Consider the following 15,959-nt stretch of genomic DNA (forward strand, 5'->3'; position numbering starts at 1 on the left):
TTTATTCCTACTTACTTAAAGTTAATGACATTTACTCCGTAGTCTCTAGCAAGATACGCTTATTTGCCGATGATGCAGTGGTTTACCGTGATATCCATGAACCCCAGGACAAAGCAGCTTTGTCAGATGACCTTAATGTTATACAACGCTGGTGCGACACTTGGCAATTAGAATTAAACTTAAAAAAAGTGCGTAGTCATAAATACTTGGTAAAAGAGCAATTTCCTCTCGAACGCCTACTGCATTGGGAACACCGAAATGGAATGTGTAGAGTCAATTAAATACCTAGGCGTTCACCTCACTCACGACCTCTCCTGGGTGAAACATACTATACGTACGGGGAATATGTGGACAAGCTAACAAAAAATTAGGATTTATTAGAAGAGTACTTGGTAAATGTGATGAAAAAGTCAAAGAGAAATGTTATTTGTCGCTGGTTAGGCCTCATTTAGAAGATGCGGCATGTATTAATGGGATGCTCACGAAGTAGGATTAATTTCCGAATTGCATCGCATGCAGCGTAGAGGAGCTAGATTTGTAAAACGTTTTTATGATAAACCTAGTACCGTATCCAAAATATTAAGAGCAGCTAGGCTGGGAATCAATCAATGGTGGGAGGATCAACTTACAGATTAATTCTCTTGCATATAAATTGGAAGTATGTCTCTTTAGCGATGATGTTGAAAATGTACTATTACCCACATCGTACTACAGTAGGAGATATCATGTAAATAACATTAGAGAGTAAGTATAGAACAGATAGATTTAAGATGTCATTTTTCCCACGAACGATAAGGGATTGGAATAACGTTGTCCGACCGCGGTAGGGTCATGTTTGGGTTGAATTAATCTGGTGTGTATTCACTCCCTGACACACACCCTAGCGGTGGCTTGCAGAGTATATAAATATTATAAATAAATGATAATTACGTTTCTTCCACATTTAGATGCTAGTTCGTATCATTGAGTCGTAATAAAAAATGCGTCTTTAGTGTTTCGCTGCGAAACGAACTGTTTAATTACTCGGTTCGTAGTCTTCCGTGGCGTTCAGGATTCGTGGATATCTCCATTTTTCGGGTTCCCGCCGCGTTGGTAGTCATGCTTGACGACAGTTTCGCCTGGATTCCACCAGGCGTCTTCAGGTCGAAGTGCCGATATCATTCGAAACTGTCGTCAAGCATGACTACCAACGCGGCGGGAACCCGAAAAATGGAGACATCCATGTTTAATTACTCAATTGGTTCGAACTTCCGCGGTCCACAAGATATTATTGAGAGCTGAGACAAACCAATCTTCGCATTGATAACCCAATACAAACAGTTATTAAGTGACTCATTGGAATTTTTTACCAAATTTAATCGAAAACTACATTTTTATGAAAATTAATTGCGAGGCGAGAAAAATCTCTTAAGTTAGTTTATCTCATAATAATGCTTACGGGAAGAGCGATGAAAATTTACATTTTTCCCCCTTGAGGAATATTTAGGCGGTTATGATTATTTTGGGCAAAACGCAGAGAAGAATACAAGAACTCTCTTAGCACGATTTCTGCACCCGCATGGCGATTGGCCAGTAGCACTATCCCCCCCACTCTGACGGGCGGTGTACTGTACTTGGGGTGATAATCACATCACGTATTACCCCATTGAATGATACGCCCTCGAGCTGGTGTGAAAATTAATTTAAAAAAAGAAATGATTTCAAAAACGAAACCCCGTTTGGATTTTGGTCCTTAAGATCGACGCTGACCGTTTCTCGACGCGGAGAATTTTAAGCAAGAGGAGAAAATCGCTTGGATATGGCTGACCCACTAAATAAAAAAAAAACACCTCTTAACATGAAAGTTAGGCAAACAAAGAGGGTGAGAGGCTAAGGGAAATGATCATGGGAGATCCGTGATCATCATCTTAAGTCGATCACCAATCGTTTCGTCGTTCATTTATTATTGAAATCGGCGCTTTCTCAATACCCAGTCTTCTCGGCGAGATGAAGTACTTACGTCCGTGTATATATATACATATACATATGTATATTTTTAAACCATAAACACAGTAATCAACTCGGAAGGTCGGTTTGGTAGGGTTCACCCAAAATTCACTCATCCGGGTAGGGGGGGCAGTTCCTTTCCCTGTGCCGGTTATGGTTTCCCAGGAAGATCTGGTACTAGAAAAATCACATAGCTTGGGTGGAGCCGCAGGTGCCCAGGGTGCCTTGCCCGGGAATTGAACCCGGGACCCTCAGGTCAGAAGTCCAACGCTCTACCCCCTGGACTACGCGACTCATATATATAAATATAAATAATTTGTAATTTAACCTTCGCTTCATTGAGTGATTGATCCCAACATAGACCATCTAATAATTTTCATGCGCTACTCACTTTATCATAACAATATTTTACAAATCTAGCTCCTGTGCGCTGCACGCGGTCCAATTCGACAATCAACCCAACTTCGTGAGGACCCCATTTGTACTAGCGGCATACTCTAAATGAAGGCCTAACCACTGAAAAATAACATTTCCCTTTCACGTTTTCATCACATTTACCTAGTAATCTCCTAAAAACTCCTATTTTTTGTCAGTTTGTCCATATATGTGTGTTCACGTGTATGTGTTTCACCCAGGAGAGGTCGTGAGTGAGCGACACGCCTAGGTATTTAATTGAATCTAAACATTCCATTTCGGTGTTCCCAATGCATTAGGCGCTTGGTTGGGAATAGCTATTTTTCCAAAAAATTCATCACCACACACATTTTCAAATTTAACTCTAATTGAGAGAGTGACCGTTTGTCTTGGATTTTAAACCTATGAGCCTGTCGAGTTTACTCTTATCATAGTTCAAGCTTCTCAGAGACTTTCCAAAAAGTCCCTCGCATCCCCCCTTTTAGAAGTACCATATCTATCTTCCTAGGACAATCCGAGGCTCAATTGTTCGTATTACCAAAGTCCCTGCAGCGGCTTTTGTACACCATACCCAGAAAGCCACCAGACACGCATTGCAAATACGCATTGCCACGGTTGACAATTCCCTACGGAACGGAAAATACAAAAAAGAGAATTTTTACCGTACCAGATTATCTGAATGGACGTTTTTGCTAAAAATTTTTCTCAGTCAGATTTTTCAACAAAAAAATCAAACTGACTTCTCGTAAAAAAACGTGGGGTTTAACTGGTCAGTTCAGTATTCACAAGTTGTTCCCATTTTACCTTGGTCGATTCTGCCGCACAACTGCGTGGAGTTCTAACAATTCACACTCAATCCGAGCAACGTGTTTTAATTTTTGCCCAGCGAACGGATTGTCGACGGCGGTATTATCTTGGCCGTCAAGTTTGTGTGTCATCGCGGAATTTCTCCTTCCTGACTCGACTTCCGATCGAACAGTTGCAAAGCCTTACCGAGAACAAACAGGTTTCCCTCCTCAAGAGAGTGAATTGGAACCCCATGGTCATACACATTTTCCTTCCTTCCCACATCTTTCCCTAAGTTGAACTCGGCGTAGGTGCGACATCTCATATCGTTGCTGCTAACTAGCAATGGTTCCGTTAGTATGACAAGAATCGTGCGGGAGAACTGAGAGTCGTAATCGGAACTGTCCCAACGTGACGTACTAGTTGACGGAGGCAGGTCGTGATAATTGGTTATTAAACTCGTACGAAATATGTTCATCTACATCTACACACAATATCCCTTAAGCCATCGCAAGGACTTGTGGCAGGGGATGGAAGGTCACCAGCCGTTCTACATGTATTCCCTCATGCACATCCGCGTGGAAATACACGTGCCTACATATTTTAGGAATATTACATGGCTAGCAGCTGTTCCTATTCCTACACCGAGACACTGCATACGCCTCAACAGTTAGTATTCTGCACATTCCGGGCGGACAATGCACAAATAAAATAGACTATTTACATTCACCTACACCCCACCCGGCACAAGGACGGACGGCGGAGGGCTTCAGGACGCCAGACTTCCAGAGAGTTTTGGGGAAGCATACATCTTGTAAATCCCTATTTTCGACAACGCGTACCTGTATTACCGCCTTAGATCTTTCCCCATGCATTGTTGCCGCGAATAGTGCCCGGGAATAACGAATGCTCGAACCGATCCGTTCGACAATCTAACTCTACAATTTGGTGACAATTTTCGGCCCTGTCAAAGTAATTTGGGGGGCTTAATTGCATCACCAATGTCGGATACAAAACCACACGATTTATATATTTGTAATAAGTTTAATCTAGCCCCGAGTCTTCGCATATCTAAAGGTTTGGGAATCGGGATAGTTGCGGTGGTTATCGTACTGGTTTCCCACCCGGAGGGCTCGGGTTCAAATCCCGGCGTTGTTGAATATTTTTCAGTGGTATCCTGATCCCTACTTGAGGTGCTTTGTGGAGGGCACTTTGAGTGAGTACGCCGTCCGTCGGATGGGACGTTAAACTGCGGACCCCTTGGCGCCTTTCGTAAAGAGTAGGCTAATGTCGACGCCGGGTTTCTCTCCACCCTTCATCCTTTCCTGTCCATCCCCTATGGGGCAAATGACCTCAGCTGTCGGTCACAGCCTCCCGTAAATACTAAAACATTTAAAGGTTCATCACCCGAAGTTTTGCATTGACGCTTTTTGTACTTTCGTTGGCATTTTTCACGAACTTCGCGGCCTTTCTCTGTACCCTATTCAATTTTGTACTGAATGATTTTTTGAAAAGGATCCCAAATACTCGCCGCATACTCAATGTGAGGTCTTGCTAAAGAAAAATAGCACTTTTCCTTCACTTTTACGTCGCAGGACCTTCCGACTGTACGTTTGACGAATACCTGCTTTTTTTAAGCGCCCCTCCGCAAATAGTGCGTATATGTTTTCCCCAAGTAAGATCCGATCCAATGGTGACCCCGAATGGAAATATTTTACATCATCCGCGACACTCATCCGAACACCTCCGAGTGATTTTGCCCGTTGAGAACGATCTCAATGGACTGCTATAACTACGACAGTTTCCTCCAATGACAGAGATAATGAGATGAACCACGATACGAAATTTTCTGTTTCCATACATGGAGAACTCGAAGTTACGGGAAAAAATATCGACTCTTGGCTCAAATATTTCCTTGGGAGTATTTTTGTCAGGTTGCTGCGACGGTTTCCGTGGTAGTTGGAAGATTACCTTCGGGTTCTTCGCCGGCGTTCCAGGTAACATCTTTAAATCTGAAGATGCCAACTGGTACGCCGGCGTGTATCAAAATACCCCTACGCGGGAGAAAGAAACCAACTCGAGGTAAATATTGAAATTAAATTTGAAACACTTCGCTTTTCCACATAAAAAAAACATATAGTATATTTACGACCTAGGTTTCGTTATGGTATAACGATATGATGGAAAACGATATGATGGTATAACGATATGATGGAAAACCATAACGAAACTTAGGTCGTAAATAAATGTTTTTTATGTGGAAAAGCGAAGTGTTTCAAATTTAATTTCAATATGAAGAATTTCCACCAAGTGACGCCAGAAACTGTTTTATTTATCGAGGTAAATAATTCGTCAGTTCAACTCTCTACAATTTTCGTTAACCCTTTCCAGACCTACATACTACATGCACTGTAAATGTAACAAAAATTCTAGGATTTCTAGAAAAAAATTATCTAAAAAATGGCGATCATTTCTACGTCCCCTCAAGGTTTAACTGCTTTCAACACATGGGTAACAGAATATTTTTTCCATCCAGAAGTTGAAAAAAGTAGTTTTTCTTTGAAAAATATAAAGTGAAGATTATTCATAATAAAAAAGTTATTAGATTGTAAGAGAACAATGTTTTTCACCCCTCTCTTTCTAAATGTATTGTATAAGCATGCAATAAATACATGTAAGTGTGTGTGTATGAGAGAAAGAGAGAGAGAAAGTTACAGAAGAGCGTGCATGAATCTTATCCGCACAAGATAAAATCCATTTCGACATCTTCCTCACTTATAGCTAAGAAAAATTTAGTCATCACTTTGAAGGCTTTTGTCAGTAAAGTCATCCGCTGTTTAACTGCTGACTACCGGGACCTTTGACCCTGTACGCTCGGGCACGGACAAGAGACTTTCTGGATTGCAAGATGCTATTGCATACCTTAAGTTACGGAATCGACTGAAATATTCGATGAACTTTTCATCCCAAAATATTTAGCACAAGGCGGTTATTTTTGGGACGGGGGGAGGGGGAGAACTTGCTCACATTTAATGTGAAGAGTGGAAATAAGATGTCGATTCCTTTACACGTAATTCTAATGTCATCCATCTTTGTAATAGGTGTGACTTGCCCTTCACTCTCAGGTATCACTCTCTCTCTCTCTCTCATTTGAGTACACGCTTCGAAAGAAATTATTATTATTATTTAAATTGGGTCCGTCGAGTATAAACTGTTATGAGAGAAACAAATTTGCCCTTTTCCACAAATTTATTGTAACGTACGACGCGTTTCAGTTCATCGAACCGTCTTCAAGTACAAGACATGGTTCGATTAACTGAAACGTGGTGTACGTTACAACAAATCGTGACATAATGAGTAAGAAATGACGATCAAAATGCACATCGAGATAATGACACGCGAAACTAAGACGATTCGCGCCTAAACTTCAGGAAATGAGCGTGAATAAAGAAAATTACTACGCTGGCATCACCTAGCATTAGATTGATTAACAGCAACTTAAACACAAGACCCTTCCCCTGGGTACTAACTCCGATGAAGTAAGACCTGCCGGTGTTGGAGCCAATATCCGACCCTCGCATTGGCCACATAGGATAGCAACAGAGTGATTATGGGGTCATACCTAAATATTCGATGAACGTCATGTCAACCGTAGAAAACAATAAAAACAGTAATAAACCCTAAGGTTGGTTTGATAGATGATGGTAAAGTTCACCCATTTCACTAAGCCCTTACTACGGCGTGTGAAATTCACATATCACCAAGGTAATAAGGGGGGCCAGATCCTTTTCCTGTACCGATTATGGTTCTTCAGGAAGATCTGGAAAGATCACACAGCTTGGGTGGAGCAGAGGGTGCCCAGAGAGGCATGCTTGGGAGTCGAACCCAGTCCTTCCGTGGTCAGTAGTCCAACACTCAACACCTGAACTACCAAGTACCCATCCTGCTAATCGTGCAGATTTGTGTATTTAATTTCCAGTTTGACAATAATATTTTTACAAAATCGAAATGTTGACATTAACGTGAGAAATAATTTTTCCATCGTAAATGACGTCATCGAGAAAATACGTCGTTTCAAGTGAAATGACGAATTTCTCCCTCCTCCACACCTACTTGTCCATTATTTTTCACTCGGCAATCTTCAATGTTCTTTCTTGCCGACGGCAATGACAAATAATTCAGTATACTCCAGGAGATGAGAGAACTTCTGCCTGCTTCCTAGCACGCGACGCCAGCTATCTTTAGCTATCCGATTGTAGCGGCATTGTTACGCATTTTGACGCGCACACAAATCCACGTCACTTTTTTCCATTCTTACGCATTGCTACGTCCTTAAACACCACGTGTAAACTGGCACTAAAGTCAAACATGCTAATGCGCCCCCCTCAATTCTGTTTTTTCCCCTTGTTTTTTAAGTGCGCCGTTGCCAACTCAAATGCCGTCCGAATCGCAAAGACCAAATGGTGTCGAAGAGCATATTCATTCATACAGTCAGACTAGATGAAGTAGAAAACACGGTCAGATATTTGAAGCAAGCAGTGGCTGCTTAAAGAGAATAATGTACCACATCTATCATCAACGCTAAGTGTTTATAAAGCTAGCTGGAATTCGTTTATACACGTCCTATTCCGTAATTAAAAATGGTTCGTGCTGGGAAAAGCAACAAGATGGCAAATAAAATGTTTTCCACTTAAAGCACTCTTTTACGAATTAACAAGATAGTTAGGCCTTGTCCCGGGGCAACGAGGATGTCAGTCACGACTCGAGAATGGACTTTTAAATGTGATATCATCGCCGAACCGGTTTTCCATGAATGATTATTTTTCGATAAATCTAAACAACATTTTACTGTCACCAACAATATTGTTAAGGCAATACTTGACACGAACGTAATAACGGAAATTGTAACATAATAATATAACATTTATGCTTAGCTTGCGTTAAATTTCTCCACATTTGACGACAGATAACCAAATTCACTTATTCCATTCTCCTCTTCCACACACACTTCTCCAAAACCTACAATCTACGTTCATCTTCTGTCCTCAACGACCAAGTTTCCGAGCCGTTTCTACGCTAACATTTAATTTCCATCTTTACTTAAGGTCCCAGGTAGACCCTTCCCTCCGAAGAAGCGTTCTTGCTCAACGACATTTTTCATTTAATGTCATTAGCCCATCTCCGTTTAAAATACATTCCAGGTAAGTATGAAATGGTTTTACCAAACCTCGAACATACGTTTTTACCTTATCCTTTACACCTCTTCATTGAGAAAATCATTACCAATGTTGTCTTATAATTCATTTCTAACATAACTTGAAACATTGCTGTTAAGTTATAGTGCTTGGGGAATTAAATTGAAACAAAATTAAGTCTAACACATGATTAATGCCATGAGAAAAAATATTATTTAAAGGTCGCCTTAGCAACGACCAAAAACAAATGACCATCATTCTCCGAAAAATAACTAAACATTCTTTCGCATTCAGAGGGAAGTTTCTGGGGCAGCATAAATATTCTAATCAGAGGACCACCTCTAAAGAGATGAATCGTGCGCTGCGCCATTTAGGGTCTTATTTTCGCCCATTCCACCAACCTTAATTCGTAAATCTCGCTCAATTAAATCGCACATTAGATTCTCATTTTTTTAACCACGTTCCACAGAGTGCAAACACAATGGGAGCTTCCTGAGTTTCAAACAACTAGTAAACGTCCCTAACGGTAAAAAAATTGCCATAGTAAAATGAAAAGTCAATAAACAAAATTCAAAAGCTCTCCTTAGACAAATTTCTATTTTCTTATTTTTGATAGGAACGTTATGATTGGTGCTTGATGGTGGAAGAAAGAACTTGGAAAAGTGCGTGTATAGTGAACACTAGAGTAAAATACTTCAACATTAAAATAAAAATCAAATATGATTCTGCAAACATTTGGAAAACTAAAGGTGACCCAACGGAGAATTAGAATTTCTGCCCCCCCCCCCCCATTTACGTATTCCTCAATGCCGACCCCCACCCCCTCCCCCGTAAAAATCTCTCTAACGCATATGATGTAGAGGTGGAAGTAGTCAAGGAGACTGGTAGAGAAATTAACATGTTCCCGTTTGTGGATGACACGGCTGGGCAAGCAACTCAATACCATGGACCAAGTACTTCGGAATACGTATGAGCATCAACAGGAAGAAAGCTTAAGTTAAATCCTTGGGTGTGGAAGAGAGAAGAAACTGAAGACAAATACAACAATTCGAGGAGTGAAACTAGAGCACTTGGTAGAAAACAGTGTGGTTACCATACGCTAGATTGCTCATCCCGAGAGGATGGGGTTTTTGCCCAAAGGGTAGACCGAGAAAGCTACGGGTGCACGTGGTCTCAGAGACTCTTTTAAAGGCGCGAAATATTAAAATCCCTAGGAACAGAAGAGTATGTATGGAACTAGGCATGGATGTGATGGAAGTGTAAAGATCTAGGGATTGATACGAGAGAATGATGAATGATTCCAAGGGGAGGAAAGGATATATCGAGAAAGCCATGGATGACTTGTTGAGTAAAAGATTCTTTTAGTGCGCAATACTAGAACCAGGCTTTTCTTGCTGCAAAGGAACGGTGTGTATAGAAACAGAGGTTCCTGAAAAACGCCATCTTGTCCAACTAGAATTCTATGCATGTTGCTATTGTTGCCATGGACACAATTGTGAGAGAGTGTAAACAAATGGATTAGGTTTTAACAAAGGTGAAACAGTTCTAAACTGGGAATAAGAAAACGAATTTTTGGGAAACTCAATGGTTCAGAAACAAACGTGAGTCCATCAAATTCTATTTATCCATCTCTGAACAATATGCGTTTCTACATCGGGACAAAACGTATCCTTTAGTCTTTGTCCATTTCATTTTTCTCGATCTTCCTGAAACAATTACATCCCTATCCCAATTGGATGATTCCCATCCGCTATTCCTGCGTCATCAACGGACGGCTTCAAGCACAGGTAAACACACGCGTGAGGTGTGATCGCACACACAGATGTCCTCCAGCGCTCATTACGCCTCGGGCCTCCCGGGAAAGGTGATGCTCTTCCACCGGAGAAAGGATTTGCAGATTAAGTAGCTAGCATCGAGATGTTACTCGCAAGTATGACATTTGATAACATTTACTCTATTTGTAGTCTCTAAGTTCACTATTTGAAATGAAAGTGGTAAAACTTCCTGTCCTAAGTTCTAAAAGAAATTAACAGTGACAAGCCAGGCACAAATTCGACATTTTATACACGCTCTTATGAAAGTGGAAGACCTTCAAATTAATTATGACTAATGATTCAGAAATACATGTTGCCTCACAAAAAATGATAGTAATTATTGGTATTCTGCTGTATAATATACAGGAGGTATGTAGGTTCAGGATGGAGGTAGATTGAATAACGATGCATGTCTTTCCCTCGCCTAACTAAACACAACCCGATATTCCAACACTGCATTTAGCCACACTTCAATTCTGTATATCTACTTCCTCCCTTCATTCCATCGAACATCCCTATCCTATTCCTACCCCTTCCTCGCTTGCCGAACATTCTGCCCTCTTGTCACAACATCCCACTGCCATTCAATATACTTTGCATCCATTATTCCGGTCTCCTAATGATTTCTCCAGACAATCCCATCTCTTCCACCACCATGCATAGTACCTCCTCATTTGTTTTCCATTTCGTCCAGTTAACCTTCTCTACACGCACAAACAGTGCAATTATAAAAGTTGCTCAATTGTTTAATTTGCTGAAAAAACAGCCGAAATTGCAGTCTCAAAAATTGGCATCTCAGAACTAGCCCGAAATAAGCTTTCGATCACGTGTTAAAACTCACGAAAAACTTAACGTATGCTAAAGAACTTTATTTTAACATAATTCTTAATCTGTTGACGTAATACGCCCGAATGGGAGGGGGGTGGTGTTCCATTACTCCTCATCACTCGTCAGTAATACGCGAGCCAAGGTTCAGTCAAGAACAAACCTTAATCCGGGAGACGGCATTTTTAAAGATCCTGGCGCCCGTCGGCGTGTGGAAGGAATACGAGGCGGCGTTCATCCTCTTCCCCCTCCTCCCCTCATCTTCACTTGAGAGAACGGAGCCGCCGCGGTCATGTGCCCAAGAGTGGGGTGGAACGACCTCTCGCGATAGGCGGGAGGGGAAGGGGGGGGGGAGAAAGGGTCGGGCGACGACGTCCAGGCGGGCTCGAGTCAAAAACCTAAGAAGATGGCCCCTCTCCCCGGAAACCTCTCAAAGGGAGCCTCAATGCAATGAGAGGTGAGGCGAGAAAATACCGGGGGGAGGTGAAGGGTTTCATTCCTAACTGGCCCACGACCTTGGATTCGAGTTGCCTCACGCGACATTAAGTTGCGAAAATTGACATTCGATGAGCAGTTACGTCGTTTGGGATATGTCTTTAAGCTTCTCAACTTGCTTGTAGCGACCTGAGACACTGGCTTGTGCAAGACTCCTTTAACCACCCCCCGCCCCCACTCCAATCCCAACAGGCCCGCGCGATGGCGCGTTTACTAATGAACAATAAATTGGCAACGATTGTTTACTCAACAGTCCAAAAGTGATGGCGTCGATTAATTATCAGTTATTGACAAGGGTATAATATTGTTTGAAGCCAACGTTCTCATGTTATGAACGAATCGCAGAAACGAACAAATTAAGCAAATTTCGAATTACTTGGACGGCGAGAGAGATTTCACTTTCAATCAGGCAAAACGGTTTCACCGAGGCAATAGTGTAAAAGATAGAAACATTCGATGAACTTTAGAATTTGAAAAAAAACAACCTTCCACATTCCCACTAGGAGTGCATTGCTGGCCTTGAGAGACTTAAAAAAAAACTCAAGCCGTTTCGCAATGGGGAAGAATTAAATGGCGGGGCCGATCCGGTATATTAATCACAGGAAACGCCCCCTAAAGTTGAAAGATTGAAACGAATGGGAAAAGCGCGAAGACCCTGACAACATTGCGAGCGGGGAGTGTATTGGAGGGAAGCGAAAAGGGAAACCAAGAGTCGACAACTCCCCCCATAAAAGTTGAAAATTCAGTCGGTACGGCGCAAATGTGTTTCAGGAGGGCGGAAAAAAATGTTTATTTTATTTCTTTTACCTTTGCCGCGTTCCATTTCCGTTTGGAAAAATTCAGCACGCTGGACGAAGCTAAGCGGAGTTTGTGCCCGGTGATATGAATGCACGAACGTCTTCAACTGTTGATTCTATGCGGTTCTTGCTTCGTGGCCGCGGCGGCAGTGTTGCCACATGCGATGATGAACACTACTGCGGCCCGAGACACCCTTGTCCTCCCGTCACCCAACGCTGGTCGTCTGCGGACAACTCCGGTCGACGGGTACATGTAAGCGGGGCGAATAATTCCACGCTTCACCATCGCGGGGCGCTGGAGGCGATTAGATTATGGCGTGACGTCAGAACTTGCAGACAGAAGTTCGAACTGGAGATAAAACTCCTGGGAAATCGCTGATGATCACCTCACGTGAAAATCTGCAATGACAACATTTTTAATTTAGAAAAGAGAGCCAGTAAATTAATTTATCAAGGAAGGTCCGGATTAATGGAGTAATTTTGAATGGAGCTGCAACTTCAGGAACAAAACAATAATTATTCTGATCCTGTTTCGATATTTAAACGAGTGTATTTTACGCATACGATTGGCAAAGGGCGTCGTAAAAATTCCATATCCCAAGATCACAATTCTATGCAGAATTGCGTATCCATTAGTTCAAACTCCAGGAAGTCCAGTACTACCATTCTGATATCATCATCAGTATTTCAATCCTAGGATTGGTGTACTGCACCCCATATCTTTCCATTCTACTATATTTGAATGAATGGTAAGGTTGCATATTCTGGGGAGAATAATGTTTTGGTTTCCCGTTGCCTTCCACATCGCAGTACTGCGGCCAATGCCGCGAACTTCACACTTTCGCGCGCAGCAGATGCCGGGACGACCTGCGCCATCAGAGTCTAATAGTGGAACTGCTGCCTTTCACCATGGGTTCAGGGATTTATTTTTCACGTTGCCTCGTTCCGAAACACCTGATGTATACAATTATACTTCCAATGATATAGCAATCAGGGGTGTTGAAACTATTACCCATCAATTGCATGTTGTAGAATCCTGGTTCAGTCATTGACAGTTTGAAATTTTGATCAAATAGATTGTTTCCATTAAAAAAATCACCTTAAAATACAATTTAAAGGATTTTATAAGCCTTTTCTGTCAAATAATCACTCTTACATTTCATAGTAATGGCAGGTATTTTACCCCAACAGCAAACTGAAGGATGTGAATAAAAAATTCCTCTACGTTCTCCCGAATCATATTTTAGCATATCAGCATGCAAGATTTTCCAGATTTGCCCTTTTTCCCCGCACACCCACCTCCAATTTTATACTAAAATACCTTTTCAACAAGGCAAACACCAGGATTTTTATAATATTACATGAAAGAATGACTGGCCTAATGTTTTTTTTTCAAAATTACACTTATTCTAAGTCACATGCATTTAAAAACATGAAAAACCAATCATAAATGAAACAAAACAGTATCCACCAAGCCAGATAAATAAATTATCTATAAGTCAACAGTTTCCCAGGAAGACTGAATACACTGGTTGAACTAAAACCAAGAATAATAGACATAACAACACAATGCATTGAATATTAATGCCCTGCTCTGAACGATAACTTACTATAATTTGCTCAGGACACCATTTCGTGAACCAATTGGATATGAGAGCTTTTTCTTTCTTCTTCTTTCTCATCATGCTATAAAAAATTTCCAAATAGGTCATAGATCTCTTTTGGTGTCCATATCAATGTGGCTAGTGTAGTTTCCATGTGGGATGGCTGACATAACTATTGACCCTAGACATGAAAGCCCTTCACGTCAAGTACTGGTGTGCTTTGCCAGCATATATTGATAGTAGTCCATTTAATTAACCAGGAATAATTAGTGCTTAGTGCTTTTTGGCAAATTTTTTTAAATTCTGGTAAATACAGGAGGACACTATTTTCCATAGTAAGTTGTTGGAAGAGTTCTAATTCTCCTGCAGATACCAACCAAACAACCACAGCAATCAACCTGAAGATTGGTTTGGTAGTCGAGGCAAGGGTTCACCTTTTACTTAGCCTGTCCAGTAGGAACCAGTTTGCGTTATAAATTCATAGCTAACTCAACTATGGGTGATTGATGCCCAATGATATACTTATCTGTTTCCCTTACTCTGTGCCTTTACCCATTAGTGGTTGAGTGGCTTACTTTTAAAGCTCATCATTCATTATGCATCGTCAGGCTGTAAACAATTTTAATCTACAAGCACTGAAGTAGATTAGAAAGTCAGTGACTGCCAAGGAGTGGTGCAAAAAGTTAATATCTTAAGTCCTGAGTTAGTGTGCATAGATATCAATATTGTGTACTATGACTTTCATTTTTCAAAAAATATTCCAAGCTTATCAAGCAGGCATGGACATTATAGTGGTACACTGTTTATTGGCATCAACATATTTCACCGATTGGAATATGCTGGCTTATTTTTCAATAAAGGTGTGGGCTACTTTTAAAAGTGTTTAAGTATTATTTTCAACTTCTATCTTAGTTGAATATGCCTCAGCAAAAGTACAGAAGGTGTGCTTATGTAACGATTCCTTTTTTCAACTAATTAGGATGAATTTATAAGCATTTTTTTAACAATTATCCCGAAAATAAGCTTTCAATGTACATGGTATAAAGGAAATATTTTAAACACTAACTAGTTCAAGTTAAAAATATATATATATTGTCACCTTAAAAAATTCAAAGAGGGTAGAAGGATGTATGAGATATTGAGAGAGGTCTTGGAAGGAAGTGAATGGAAGGAAGAGTGTTACATGAATGGGCTAAGAGGAAAATAATATGCATTAAACTAAGCCTTGGCTGAAATCTAAAAATACCAATTTATGAAAATAATTGGACCTCATCAGGTGACCCTTTCATCAGAATTATATTATTTTTCTAGCTTTAGAAAAAAAACCTTTCATTTGGACTAGCTTTTGCTATCAAAACTAAAAATGTTTTCAGTAAGTTCATCCACCCTAGGGTATATATATTTTGACTTACCTCACCATGACGTATTTTCCTTCTGCTCATGTCAATAGTTCCTCGGAAAATTGCATTAGTTCCTCCAGAGCTTTAGATTTGGGGAATACCTCGAGGACATTTGCCTGGTGTCAACGACATGTCACATCAGCTGAGCATGTTGCATTGTCACCTCCAAACTACACTCCTTAGCATTGATGATAAATGAGTAGTAGTATTTATGGTTTTTTGGGTACATCGACAGCTGTGGTCCTTTTGCACCACAGTGAAATCTTTTAAAACCTCAATCCAATTTCAGTAAATATATATATTTAAAAAAAAACAAAAGCATTGAAAAATAAAGATACGGCAAACAAAGTTGCATGATAAGGCCAGTTTCCCTTAAATATTTTACACCTCTATTTAAAGAGTTGGGATCATCCCCTATAATACAGCTGAAATTACCCCCAATTTAAAAAAACGTCTCTGGCCCTTTAATATTTATTGCACTGTCAGGATGTTTCACCTTGGAATGGAGAGTTCGGTTGGAATCGGGAGGTGTAAAGGGCTTCACAATTCGCAACTGCTACTCCACCTTGAGCTCGTTGACCACTCGTGCCATCCATTCTATAAACAGTGTACCCCTTTAACAATACCATTGTCTGCTGCCTTA

The 15,959-nt window shown here is 40.8% G+C and overlaps 1 protein-coding gene across 1 annotated transcript in view; it reads right to left on the reverse strand.

Moving 5' to 3' along the window:
- Nucleotides 1–12,526, reverse strand: part of LOC139691331 (UDP-glucose 4-epimerase-like) — a 35,619-nt gene extending 23,093 nt beyond the window's left edge. The window contains exon 1 of the mRNA XM_071589097.1: nt 12,323–12,526. Coding sequence (XP_071445198.1) covers nt 12,323–12,338 — 16 coding nt within the window. The 5' untranslated portion in view covers nt 12,339–12,526. The remainder of the gene's footprint in view (nt 1–12,322) is intronic.
- Between the last annotated feature and the right edge of the window lie 3,433 nt (nt 12,527–15,959).

This window comes from Hetaerina americana, unplaced genomic scaffold, assembly GCF_022747635.1.
Source record: "Hetaerina americana unplaced genomic scaffold, ioHetAmer1.1.p SCAF_33, whole genome shotgun sequence".
NCBI lineage: Eukaryota > Metazoa > Arthropoda > Insecta > Odonata > Calopterygidae > Hetaerina > Hetaerina americana.